General features: G+C 38.2%; 1 protein-coding gene and 1 long non-coding RNA gene across 2 annotated transcripts in view; one reads left to right on the top strand and one right to left on the bottom strand.

The window, feature by feature from the left end:
* LOC116532866 overlaps positions 1 to 14,276 on the top strand; it is a 95,948-nt gene that overhangs the window by 5,297 nt on the left and 76,375 nt on the right. The gene's annotated exons all lie outside the window — the stretch shown is intronic.
* SLC30A8 (solute carrier family 30 member 8) overlaps positions 1 to 14,276 on the bottom strand; it is a 43,759-nt gene that overhangs the window by 5,135 nt on the left and 24,348 nt on the right. The window contains exons 4-6 of the mRNA XM_032252455.1: positions 10,572 to 10,725; positions 6,507 to 6,657; positions 4,860 to 4,965 (exon numbers count right to left, since the gene is read on the bottom strand). Of these exons, the coding sequence (XP_032108346.1) occupies positions 4,860 to 4,965; positions 6,507 to 6,657; positions 10,572 to 10,725 (411 nt within the window). The remainder of the gene's footprint in view (positions 1 to 4,859; positions 4,966 to 6,506; positions 6,658 to 10,571; positions 10,726 to 14,276) is intronic.

The raw sequence follows: 14,276 nt of genomic DNA, 5'->3' as shown, positions 1-14,276 counted from the left end.
AATAACATCCTAGACTTGTAAGCGTATTTTAAAAACCACTGAACACCATTCATAATTAAACAATTGCATTTGAAATCAATAAGATACAATATTTCACCTATCAGTAGAAAAGAATGAACAGTTTGATAATACTCAGTGGTGATGATGATGTAAGGAAAGTGGCACTTTCATATGCTGTTGGAGGGAAAGAAATTGATACTGTATCTTTGGTAGAAATGGTAATATCTATCAAATTTTGAAATGCATGTGATACGGTTTGGCTGTGTCCCCACCCAAATCTCACCTTTAATTGTAATAATCCCCATGTGTCAAGGGGCCAGGTGAAGATAATTGAATCATGGGAGCAGTTCCTCCATACTGTTCTCATGGTAGTGAGTAAGTCTCATGAGGTCTGATGGTTTTATAAATGGGAGTTCCCCTGCATAAGCTCTCTTGTCTGCTGCCATGTAAGGTGTGACTTTGCTCCCCCTTTGCCTTCTGCCACGATTGTGAGGCCTCCCCAGCCATGTGAAACTGTGAGTCCATTAAACCTCTGGTTCTTTATAATTACTCAGTCTTAGGTACATCTTTATGAACAGTACAAAAACAGACAAATACAGCATGTAAGGTTTGAAACAGCAATATCACTTCTAGGAATTATTCCACAAATATATAAGTGCTAAAAATATATATGTACAAGAGTGGTAATTACATCATTGTTTGTAATGTCCAGCACAAGCAAGTATTTCCATGCTGTGGAGTAACTGCAGCTGTGAAAAAGAATGGGGTATATCTATATGTGTGTTAATACAAAAGATCTCCAAGTGAAAAATGTCAGGTGTAGAGAAAAATGTGAATCAATATGTAATCCACTTTTATAAAAAAAAGATACATGTATACATCACATACACATATACATGTATATATATGCAAATGCACAAATATCTTTGAAAAAATAAATATCAACTTATTAATAGGTATTACCCCTGAAGAATGGGACTGAGAAATCCAAGATGAAAATATGAGGAGACTTTTTAAAATTATTTCATACTTTTTATATTATTTTTAAATTTTTCCAAGTATTATACTAATATAATTTGAAAACCTAATTTAAAAAGTAAGTGTCTTCCAGAAAGGAGTTATCTGCCAGTTTCTATAATTAGCTAAGATAGCCCAGTCTCTGCACTTTTCCTGAAGTAAAATAAGAAAGATAATCACCAGGGAAAAGTTGTAGTGAGACCAAAAAAAAAAAAAAAAAAAAAAAAGTGGCATATAAGTCATTTCCAATTGTACACCAGCTTGTCTTTTATCTTCCTCTAAGTCAATAACTTCCATAATAGCAACAACAGCTGCAGCTTAGCACTTGTTCCTCAGGAAAGAAAATGGATGCTTCTGTGACTTGACAAACCAAATATTCTCATGTTTAGAGCCAGAAAATTCACTGTTACTCTGTGACATTTGACTCCATTATCCATTTCATTGTTGTTAACACTCTCATCTTTCAACAATTATAGTGCCCACCGAGAACAAACCCTTAAATGTATACTTAGCAGTGAACGCTGATGAAGTGTGAGCTGTCACCGAAGGCAATTGCACTCTGAGACCAGATATACCTTATGTCAAAATGTGCTGGACAAAAAAAAAAAAATTCAGCTAATGTCAGGATATTTCAATCATCTGGATGTTTGATGTGATGTAAACCTCAAGCTCTGACTGAATTTACAGGTGCCATTCCCAGGGCCAGCATGTAGGAATCCCTTCAGTGGTACAAAAAAATTAGTCCAGTGGTTCCTGAAGTATTATACTGGGACCAGCAGCACCAGCGTCTTGTTAGAAATTCAAATTCTTGCCCCTCCTACTCCTCCATAATACTGACTCAAGAACTGTGGGAGTGGGCTCAGTTATCTGTGTTTTAATAAACCCTCCAAGAGATTCTGATGCCACTGAAGTTTGAGAACTGTTGGGTTAATCCAATAAGTATTTTAGGCAAGTTCTTCATAATACCTATTTTCCTAGAATATAGGATAGAAAATAATATCATTTGTTAATTACAAATGATCAGTGTAGCAATGATAAATCACCTTGTAAATGTAATCAATTACCTTAAGTCTATAATATACCTCAGTTTTACATTTTAAACATTTTTAAATTGACATGATAATTGTACGTATGTATGGGACGCAGTGCTGTTGCCATACAGATAATGTATAGTGATCAGATTAGGGAAATTAACAAATTCATCATCTCATACATCTATCATTTCATTGTGTTGGGAACATTTAACATCTTCCTTCTAGCTGTTTGAAACTATATATTATTGTTATCTATATTCTTGTCATCCTACGGTGCTACAGAGCACTAGAGCTTATTCCTCCTACCTCACTAGAGCTTCACATCCTTTAACAACTCTCCCTATCCTTCTCTTCCTCTTCCCCTTCCCCTTCCCCTTCCCTGCCTCTGCTATCTGTTCTACTTTTTACTTCTATGGGAACAATTTTTTTTTTTTTTAGCTTCCACATATCAGTCAAAACATGTGGTGTTTAACTTTCATTTCCTGGCTCATTTTCCTTAGCATGATGTCCTCCAGTTCCGTCCATGTTGCTGAAAATAAGACAATTTCATTCATTTTTATCGCTGAATAGTATTCCATTGTGTATATATACTGCCCTTTCTTGATCCATTCATCTATTGTTGGACACCTAGATTGCACTCCCACACTCTCCCTTTGACACTCCGCTCAAATCTTCTTTGGTTATTTGTTGCCATGGTCCTTTCTTGTTAGGGGGACTAGTCCCAGACATCTCTAGTGAGCCATCTTGCTGATATCACTCTCTGACATACTTTAATATTCTAAGATAATGTCAATGGGAGTCAGTAGTTCTCCCATTCCAAACACCACTGAATAGTTCTTCTAGTAATGAAAATAGATTTATTCTGATCAAGACTCTCTTATCTGGCCCTTCTGAGGCCATCAGCATCAACGGCTGACCAGGGCTATGGCCACAGTCTATAACCAAGAATTGGGAATTTCTTGGGGTGCAGATACATATGCAGTACAGTGTTCAACTCTACAATGTAGCTTCATATTTCCTATATTCTAGTCAACCCAAAATACTAGCTGAGAGTTTATATTTACGGAGCTCCTACTGTGTTCTAGACATAATGCCATTTATCTCATCTAATCCTCCTAACAGCACTGTATTGTGGATGTGATATTCCCATTTTTGAGTTGAGAAATTGAAGTTCAGAGGAGATTGAGGTCACACAGCTAGAAACTTGCATGACTAGCATTTAAACTGAGGTGGGTCTGATACAAAGACTTTGCTTTTTCAACTGTATGATGTGTCTCTCTGAGCTCACTCTTCTAGTAAGCATGTAGCCTAGAAAGGGCAGAAACCCGTAGTTTCTCAACCATTTTATGCCAAATGAAAAGAAAGTCACTAACTGCCAAATGGGAGAGAAGAGGCAGGCAGTAAGCTTTAGGCCTAAGGACGACTTTCTTTGCAGTGAGGGTTATGTCATCTATCCCTGGAGAGTTGGAAGACTCAAAGAGCCAGACAAAAATTTCAGAGGCCCAGGAAAGTAGTCGAGGATAATGAAAATGAGGCTGTAGATGATGAGGTTAATAACATAAGATCCTGCTCAGGGTTAAGAGTCGGCCTCAGCAAAGCGTCTGGGATCACCCTGCTTCCAGCCACGTTAAGATCTCTAATAAAAGGCCCACACCTCTTCTTTGTAGCACTTCCCACTATTGTATGTCGTGTCATTTTTTGAATAAACTCTTTCTCCCCTTATTAAAGTATTATACCCATAAGGACAGAGCTTTTATTTTATTTATTTTATTTTCTTGAGGCAGGGTCTTACTCTGTCACCTAGGCTGGAGTACTGTGGGACCATCTCAGCTCACTGCAGCCTCTGCCTCCCAGGCTCAAGCAATCCTCCCACCTCAGCCTCCTGACTAGCTGAGACTACAGGCATGTGCCACAATGCCCAGCTAATATTTTCATATTTTTTGTAGAGATGAGGTTTTGTCATGTTGCCCAGGTTGGTCTCAAACTCCCAGAGTCAAGCAATCATCCCGCCTCAGTCTCCCAAACTGTAACTCCTGGTATTACAGTCATGAGCCACTGAGTCCAGCCTATATTTTATTTTACTATACTTTAAGAGATGGGGTCTCACTGTGTTGCCCAGGCTGTTGGGCAGTGGCTATTCACAGGCACAGTCCCACTTCTGATCAAGAGCTTTGACCTGCTCTGTCTCTGATCTGTGTCAGCTCACCCTTCCTTAGACAACCTAGTGGTACCCTGTTCCCAGGAGGCCATATTGATGTTGAACTTAGTGCAGACACCTGAACCTCATAGCACACTACGGCCCAGAACTTCAGAAGAGAGCTATGTTCTGCTTTGCTCGTTTCTGTAACTCTAGCTCTGAGCACACTATCCAGCACAGAGTTGAGGCTCAGTAAACACTTGCTGGGCAAATAAATAAAGGGTGACCCTGGTGTTCTTCCACTCTGAGATACAATTTGATAAAAATGTTCAGTTCTAATGCAGCCTGAGGGGTAAGTTTATGTAATTTTTCGTTGGTCTTTTCCAGGTATACTTAAGAAATAATTTATATTTTCCCAGTATCTCCTCATGATGTTTGTACTTACTGTTTTCACACTGTGAGATAGTTCATAACAGTTGCTAGAGCAAAAATAGAAGCCAGTTATTTTTATTTGTTCCCATATGAAAAAAAGAAAATGTTTGTTTTCACAAAAATTCCTTATCACTTTAAATTTTTCCCATAATACAAATTAACAGTGAACATGCCTTTCCTCTGTGATTCTAGGGAAGAGAAAATATTGACTCTGGGAGTAATAATAAAATCACTCCTACCTTCCATGAGTAAGATGGAGAAGTCCTTTAAGATAGTGATGGTGCTGGCCAAAACCAGGATGGAAAAGATAAATGTGCAGATTGGGTCGGCTATTTTATAGTCTGGCTAGAAAAGACAGGGATTTTGGTTAACTGAATTCATACCTCTCTTCCAGAAAGTCTGACTAATAAACTAAGTAAACCTCCCTGTCTTTCCTTCTCCATGACTCATTCACCCTTTCAACATGTGCCATCCAACTCAGAGACAAGACTTGGTTTCTGAAGACTCAATCCTTTCTTTTAGCTTTAAACTACCAGCATATAAAGAAGTGAGACTACAAGACATGCTCTCCCCATAATTTAAGAACTAAAAGGAAGAATATTCTTAAGTTGTCTCTCAGGAGTCCTGATTTAACTTCTTACAAATTAATAAAAGCATGGAGTATGTGATGAAAGTATGTACAAATATGCCCACAAGATCCAATGACTTTTTGGCCTTAATTATAATGAGCAGAAGAAAGGATATTATTTGTTCAGGAATTGCATATGGCCAACATACAGCTGGACTATGCTCTTGGTTGACTGGGGTGAGTTTATTTCTTTGCCTCTCCAGTGTTGCACATACTCAAGGCTGGCATCTTTGATGCAGTCTTAAGGGTGTGAACAAAAGTGTCATCCTTGCTCAGTCTCCTCACTGTAACCCTTAGCCTCAGAGTGAAACGTCTGCCTTTCTACCCTTGATGAAATTCTATGCCATAGAAAAGTTTGTGCCCTACTATTTTTAAGAAATTCATCATCAACTCAACTTTTGTAAGTGGACTCTCAAACTCCACTTACCCTTACAATTTTGAACTAGTTTTGCCTTAGACTTAAAGCTTTCAGCGATCATTTTGCTCAGCTGAATTTAGATATGTCTTTGTAATTTTTATTTACATGTTTTCACTTTTTTAGGAAAAGCAGCAAGCCTTTGCAAATTGAATAATTGTGATGCAAATAGGCAGAACTAAATGCTCTTCTCCATTCTCTGCCCGCCAACCCACCTCTGTTATCAGTATTACCAGGTAGAGATCTATAGTGAATATTTATTTGTTTAGGGTCAGAGGCTTACCAGGGATTCATTCCAACTTTTCATTAGCACCTTGGCTTTTGGGGGAGAGGTTACCTCTCCCCCACTGTGGGCAATACAGGTGGAACAATAAATCAGGTACTCTAACCTCCCTCCAGCCAAGCAGCAGATACAAGACACAACCTAGGTTGATTGGACTCACATTCACAGAAATATCAATCTTCAGAAGTGACATAAACAGCAAAAACATTTGTTGAGACACATATACTTCAGCATGGCGTCTAGGACAGAAGTTGGATCGTTTCTAAACTCTAAATACCAAAATTTGCCCTTATTTCTACTTTGATATCTGTCTAGGAGTACATCCAGTCGATTTTGGACAATAAATATACTTTTTGCTAGAGTGAGCCAGAGATGTTTCCTATTGCTTATAACCCAAGAACCCTAAGGTGTTCAGTTTCGTTGCTGTTCATCTTAACACCATGGTTGAGTGTTTGTTTGCTTGCTTTAGCTTTGCAAAGTAGTTTGTATAGGTAAACATAGGATGTCCATTCTCTTTTAAGTTAAGTACTATGATGGTGGGTAAACTCAAACAAGCTCACCTTAAAGTAGATAATCAGTGCACTAATGAGCACACTGATACTCTGAAATAGATCTCCGAGGGCATGAACAAAAGCAGCTCTGACGCTGGCATTGCCTTGCACTTCCTTGTGATTGTGGCCAAGGCATCTCTGGTGCAAAACCACAGTTAGTCTGAAAGAGAGAACAATGTTCTTGGCACACATGAGATTAGTCTTAAAAATGTAGGCAGCATATTGAAAGAGCTGGCAATAACATGCATTATCCAAAATGATGGATAGTTAAAATATTTATCCTTTAAAAAGAACTATTTTTGACTAATGTTTAAATACACGTCATAGAATTTTAATACTTTTATACAAAAGAAAACTACAAAGATGCACCCTGTTTACTCATTCATCCTCCTAATGTTTCTCTTTTCACATTGAAACTGGAAAGCATCACTTCTTAGATGAAAATCAAGCATTTGACAATAAAGAGAGGAAATCTCCTTTATTGAAGGTCTACTAACTGTCAGGCACTGAGTTGGCTTACAGCCAAGCTTCATCAGGAGCTTAATTAAAAGTATTGGTTTCAAATGCCAAAAAAAAAACACAGGAAGGAATAAATAAAATAAGAAGTAGTGTATTTTATTGAGGTTGTATTTTATTTTGCTTAATTTTGTGCATTTTCTTAAGAATTTGAAATTTGAATGATTTCTTAATGTCCAACGATGAGAGTATTGTGCTCATGTATAAAAAGCTATTTAGCCAGAAGTAGAAATATATTAACATATTAAAATGATCTTGGATTTGTACACACATATATATATATATATATATACATATATACATATATACAATATATTGCAAAGCCAAGCATCGCTTCTCTGAGTCAAAGTGATCAGCAGTAGACACTACAAATTATGTACCTAATTCTGTTTATCTATAACTTTAAGAGGTATTAGACTAGAGATAAAATTAGAACATTTTCACTGACAGATAACAGAGTGTTTTGCCTTCCTGAACTTTTTGTAAACATTTTGGAACAAAAGTTTAAAAATAGCAACATATTGTTCAATACCATGTATCCCATTCTGTTTTCAGGTAGAGTGTCTGTTAAATCTCAGGCCATCACCACAAAGTGGAATGACCACTAGCCATCAAGATCTGATCACTACAGAATGTACAGTTTTCAGATGTTCAGTGTTTGGGTAGAAATTTACTCTCAACTAAGAGTTACCATTTAAGGTTCTTTAGACAGCCTGATATGGCTGACAGATCATAGACCTTCATCTGATCTGCCATGTGTGTTCATCATGTTGTCATTCATTTTTTTTCACATCTTATTGACAAAAAGAGAGAGAGACAAAAAACTTCTGTACTCACTCATATGCAGACACTTGTAAAAGCTTGGGCCCTAAAGGTCAGTGAAAACAGATGTGGTCACTCCCCAATGTAGTTTTAAATGTGCCGGAGAAGGTAAAGATTACACACACACACGCACACACACACACACACACACACAGATATAAATAGAAAAATCTAATTTCAGTAAGTCCACCAAGAACTGGTACTATGAGTGATACAACAGAGGAGTCTGATTTAGTTAGAAAGACATAGCAGCTGAGTTTAATTCAAAAGCTTAAGCTACAGTTAAATATGCTGAGGGGAGGAAATGTTTCATGCAGTGAAAACTTAGCAGGCAATAGCCTTAAGGCTCTATTTATAACCTTCATCCTAGAATCTCTTCGCAACTCCTATTGGAACTTTCTGTCCTGATTTTGGGTCTCCAAGGAATAGATTTATTCCTGAGTCACAGTTCTGATATCTCTATATTCAGACAATACAGCATCTAGCAGCATTTGAAACCTGTAGTCCCAATTCTTGGACAAAATATTATAGTCACTTAGCATCTTTATTCATAAATAACTATCTACTTGCACAAAGAAGGCAGAGCTTTCCAACTGCCTTGACTTTCTGAGTGTAAAAAGCACCTACAATGTTAAGGTCAATGTTTAAAAGCAGTTACAAGAAAATTTGGATGATATCTGTTTAGAAAATCAAACCTGATCTTTGAGGCCCCAGATTAATGTGATAGTTGGGTAGGTTTTTAGCCTTCATCTTTGTGTAGCATCAAGACAATCTGTGTGACATATGACTCTCAGGAAATTAATACTTTTATTCTTCCTTTTGCCTCAAGATCATATTGTTCTCTCTATGCAAAGATGACATTATTGACCTGTAGTCAGCAGAATGTGTGCACTGGCATATTTGTCTTCTAGAGGTGATAGATTTACATTGATCTACTCACACTTTTTCTCCCAGTGCCAATGTGAAACACATTTTCAAGTTAACTGGCAGAAGATGGGGATCTAGTTAGTGACAGCAGATCAAACACCATTCTTCTAATTATTTAGCTCAGAGATTTTGCACAATGGTTCACAAATTGAGAGGTGATTAAGACAGATGTCAAGAGTCAAGGCTATTAGAATGACCTGAGGACTTTTTCTAAAGTGTACATGCTCAGCTATTCTTGAATTCCAGACATTCCATTGTGCCTCCTCTTAAAATCCACTTTTTAAAACTTCATTGTACAATCACGATATTCTTCACCTTCATGTAAAAATCTACCTTGTAGCATATATCAAGTAGAATTGCAAGATAGACAGCCAGATGATAAATAGATGCTACTGAGTTTCCTATTGCTTCTGTAACAAATTACCATGATGCTTTAGCAACTTAGAACAACACAGACTTATTATAGTTCTGGAAGTCAGAAGTCTAAGTGGGTCTCTGGAACTGCATCCTTTCTGGAGGTTCTAGAAGGGAATTCATGTTCCTGTCTTTTCCAGTTTCTGGAAGCCACCTGGGTCCAGACAACTTTCTCCATTTTCAACATCAGAAATATAGTGTCTTTCTTCCTCTCTGATCTCCTTTCTCTGTCTTATAAGGATGCTTGCCATTATGTGGGCCCACCAGGATAATCCAGGATAATCTCCCATTTTAATATCCTTCATCACATTTGCACAGCTCCTTTTGCCATGTGATTAAACATATTCAGAAGTTCCAGGGGTTAGGATGTTTAAATCTTTGTAGGGGAGTGGGTCATTATTATGTCTACCAGCATAGGTAGATGGGTAGGTAGGTAGGTATGAAGGTAGGTAGGTAGGTAGATAGATATATAGATAGAGTTTTAAGTAGAATTGCCCAGAGTTAGACCCTCAAATGGGAAGGAGAAATTTGACTCGAGATCAAAGTCCAGGCCTCAAAACCCCATTGCTGAGCAATCCAGTAGTTCATTTTGGGAAAGGTAGACTCATTTGGCAAAGAACATGTGCTCTTCTCCTGTAAGAATGATTTAAGACTGCCTAGATAAAAGAATGGACCAAATGGTTGAAACTAAAGGGAGAATTTAGCTAACACAGCACAAGGAAGAATTTTCATGCAGTCACAATGCTGCAAAGATAAAATAGACTGTTTTTTAGGGAAATAAATTTCCTTTTATAAGTTCTATTAAAATATATGAAACCAATAGCCATTTTATGGAAATGTTGCTAAAGAGAATGCAAAAGTAAAATGAGGACTGAAATAAATACATTTTAGAGTCCGTTCCAACCCAGCTCACTGGGAGCCATCATCTGCTCACCTCACAGGAATGGAACAGAAGTAAGTCACACCCCATGTGGAACCATCAACATGCACAAGAGCAGAATGTAAAGGAGCTCAATTCTGGGTCTGTGAATCTGGATTAAAATCCTGGCTCCATACTACTTAATCGGCAGTGTATTTAACCTCTCTGAGCTTCAGCTTCCTAATCTATAATATAGGGGAGTTGTGAACATTAACTTGGTAATGTATATCCAAACATCCTAGCCCTGTCTCTGGCACACCAGAAGCTTTCAAAACATGGTAGCTAGCAGAAGCCAATATTAAAACACACTTTAGCTTAAAAGAAAACAGTCAACATTATTTTCAATCTTGAGCCATTCAAACACTCTGTCAGGTCTCTACCATCTTCTCATGTACTGAGTTTTTACAAAAAGTCTTTGTCCAGATAGTTACAGGTGAGCCTCATGGGCACTGTGCAGGGAACAGGGGCTGACTTACACAATGTTGGCTGCCACTGCACAGCTGGAAACGATGATCATCACGGTCGCCTGGATCTGGTAATCGGGATACAGCAGGCGCTCACATGCCAGGTATACCAGCACACCAGTCACCACCCAGATGCATAGGATGGAGAGCAGGGCACCAAGGATCTCTAGGGATTCAAACACACACAGAAACCCACACATAGATAACTCCATCACCTACACCCCCAAGACTCATAAGACTCTTTGCCACTCCCTACAAAAAGAGGCTTCACACTAGTTCACTCAGTGATTCATAAAGTAAAAGTATGGATGGTTTTTAAAACTAAGAGAAGGAATTTTAATATTGCATTCATGAAACACCAGCATCTGAGTCATTATGCTCCATCTTACTAAGTAATTTCCAGCAAATTTTTAGAACATATTAATTGCTGCCTGCCCCCACTGTTTTCCTTGGGGATCTTAATTTAAACAGGTGCTAAAATGATTGAAACTTATTAGGAGATAAAATAATGAGACATAGAGAGTAAAATGTGTTTAGAAACTCTTAATTTCACCATAAAACATTTACAACCTGCCAGTGCTAGCACCTTCAATGGAATAAAATAGTGAAAAGGGAAAGCTTCAGAGAGTACTTGAAGAAAATGAGTTTTATTTGCCAATGCAACACATGATAAACACAGAGGTGAGCTCAGAGGTTTACTAACACTCTGACTGCATTTTAAGAGCAATAGTAAGAAAAACAAGCATCAGAATGGAAATGTTGACATCAGTATGTAAAGATAAAATGGTGTTCAATCTGCCCACTGAGGAAAGTTCATTTGCTCACTCAGAAGTTCTTTAACACCTCACTCTGACCTTTAATTCAAACTCGTACATAGATTCTAAAACCCAAAATGGTCTAGAAACATTCTGTGAGTCAGTGATCAGGTACAATCCATCATTTAGTCCTTCCCCACATTAAGCTAATCCCAGAGATTATTTCCTTTTAAAGCGGGGCTTTGTAATGTATTACTACCCAGTGTGTGGCAATTATTTCCCTGACTTCAGCCATTTATAGACAACCATCATAACGTTTTCCATATCCACATGCTACCTGTCTTATTAGCTGCTCAATGTTTTTTTCAAATAAATTCACTTTTTACACTTAGCTTCTTCACAAACAATGTTATCCATGAAATTACATATTTGATGTGCTAGTTTATTTTGTAATGTGTATCAGGATGTGTAATTATTGTCTATGTGACACTTAAAATTATCTGACTAATCAACTGTGAAACATTTCTCACACTATGAGAAATGCTGATGCAAATATTTAAGGCATGAGCTCAAGTGTCAGATGTACATGGCCTGCCAGTGACCGGCTATGTGACTTTAGACAAGTCACTTAACCTATTTGAGCCTGAATTTTCTTATCTATGTGCATTATAATAATAGAATATATGTATAACAAGTTGCCATTTGTTATAGGTTGAATTGTGTTTCCCCCAAATTTATATGTTAAAGTACTAATCTTTGGCAGGGCACGGTGACTCACACCTGTAATCCTAGCACTGAAGCAGGTGAATTGCCTGAGGTCAGGAGTTCAAGACAGTCTGGCCAACATGGTGAAACCTTGTCTCTACTACAAATACAAAAAAATTAGCCGGGCGTGGTGGTATATGCCTGTAATCCCAGCTACTCCGGAGGCTGAGGCAGGGGGATTGCTTGAACCAGGAAAGGGGAGGTTGCAGTGAGCCGAGGTAGTGCCACTGCATGCACTCCAACCTAGGTGACAGAGCAAGATTCTATAGAAGAAGAAGGAGAAGGAGAAGAAGAAAGGGAGGAGGAGGAGGAGGGGGAAGGAGGAAGAAGGAAGAGGAAGAAGGAGAAGGAAGGAAAGAAAGAGAGAGAGAGAAAGAAAGAAAAAGAAAAAGAAAGAAAGAAGGAAAAGAAAAGAAAGAAAGGAATAAAGAAAGAAATAAAGGAGAGAGAGAGAGAGAAAGAAAGAGGGAGGAAGGAAGGAAGGAAGGAGAGGAAGAAGAAGATGGAGGAGGAGGAGAAGGAAGAAGAAAAAGAGGAAGGGGAGGGGGAGAGGAAGGAAGAAGAAGGAGTAGGAGGAGGAGGAGGAGGAGGGGAACTAATCTTCAGTTCTTCAGATTGTGACCTTATTTGGAAATAGGATTATTGCAGATGAAGTTCTTTTAGATGAGGTCATACTGGAGTAGGATGGGTCCAATATGGTTGGTGTCCTTATATAAAGTGGAAACCTGAACCCAGACATACAAATGGAGAAAATGCCATATAAAGATTAAAGCAGAGATCTATAAGCCAAGGAATGACAAAGTTTGCCAGAAAACCACCAGAAGCTAAGGGAGAGGCCTGGAACTGATTTCCCCTCACAGACCTCAGAAGGAACCAATCCTGCTGACTCCCTTGTTGCAGACTTCTGTTTTTCATAACTATCAGACAATGTCTGTTGTTTAAACAAAACTTTATTCAAATTTGTGTAATGTCATGTATTATAACCCAGTGTGTGGCAATTATTTCCCAGACTTCAGTCATTTATAGACAACCTTCATAATTTGTTATAAAAATAAATAATGTACCCAATAATGTACCCCCCAAAATAATGTACCCAATTTGTAGTACATTATTAAGGCAGCCCTAGGAACCTAATACAACATATAGCAAACACTCAAGGAATTGTTATTTTATGAGTCTCCTGAGGCTACTTAAAACTCACCTTTGCAGAGGTTTGAGGACCAGGCCCAAGAATTTCTAGTTAGCCGGAAATGAAGATTGACTTGTGGCTGTCAGGTACTGTGCTTCCTACCCATGAAAATCCAAATCCACTTTCATAAAATGGAGCATGTCTAACTCAAAACCCATGGTCAGGAAGCACGGTGGGAAAACAGCTGCAGGGGTAAAGCTCAATACCAAGGGCAAGAGTCAGGAGTCAAATCTCAGGACAGAACGAAGAGTCAGAAACCCAAAAGTAACTAATTAGAACAGGAGACCCGTGAGGATCGTTGGTAAATGCTACCATGATTATTTAAAAAAAAAAAAAAAATTTAGCTAAGCTGGGATCATTGGGTTGGCCAGATTAAGGGTGTGTTGGATATGAATGTGTTAGACTCACCTCTATATTTATAGAGGTGCCATTTAATATGGTAGCCACCAATCATGTATTGCTGTTTAAAATGAAATGAAGTAAATTTAAAAATCTCATTCTTCAGTAGCACTAGCTGCATTTAAAGTGCATGGTAGCTACATTATACTGTGTATTATAGAATATTGCCCTTGCAGCAGAGAGTTGTATTAACAGCTCAGGGTCTGCCATGGCCATGATGCCGAAGTACAAGCAGTGATCTAAATTCTGCGTTCACCCTGTTTTCACACCATCCTACGTTTACAAAACTGCTTTGACAAATGGCATCAGAAAGGGTCAAGTACATGTAAAACTTCATACAGACAAATAATGGGTTCTTAGCCAGAGGTTCATGTTTTTCAAGTGTAACTGTTGGACTAGCAAAAGCATTCTCGGATCACATGGTCACTAGCTCTCTTTACTGCTGTTTATTGCCTCATCTCCTGAATGTTAAAGGAAAGCAAGTCAAAACACCTGTGATGATCAACTGTTTCGTATGAAATTAGGACTTCCTGCCATTCTAAACTTGAAAAACCACAGTCCACAGGTGTCAGTCTACAAGCTGTGATCTGTGTCTAGCAGCTCTTTCAG

The sequence above is a fragment of the Sapajus apella genome, unplaced genomic scaffold (genome assembly GCF_009761245.1).
Source record: "Sapajus apella isolate SASKATOON/1434 unplaced genomic scaffold, GSC_monkey_1.0 scaffold3, whole genome shotgun sequence".
Lineage (NCBI taxonomy): Eukaryota > Metazoa > Chordata > Mammalia > Primates > Cebidae > Sapajus > Sapajus apella.
This window is presented reverse-complemented; position numbering and strand designations above follow the sequence as displayed.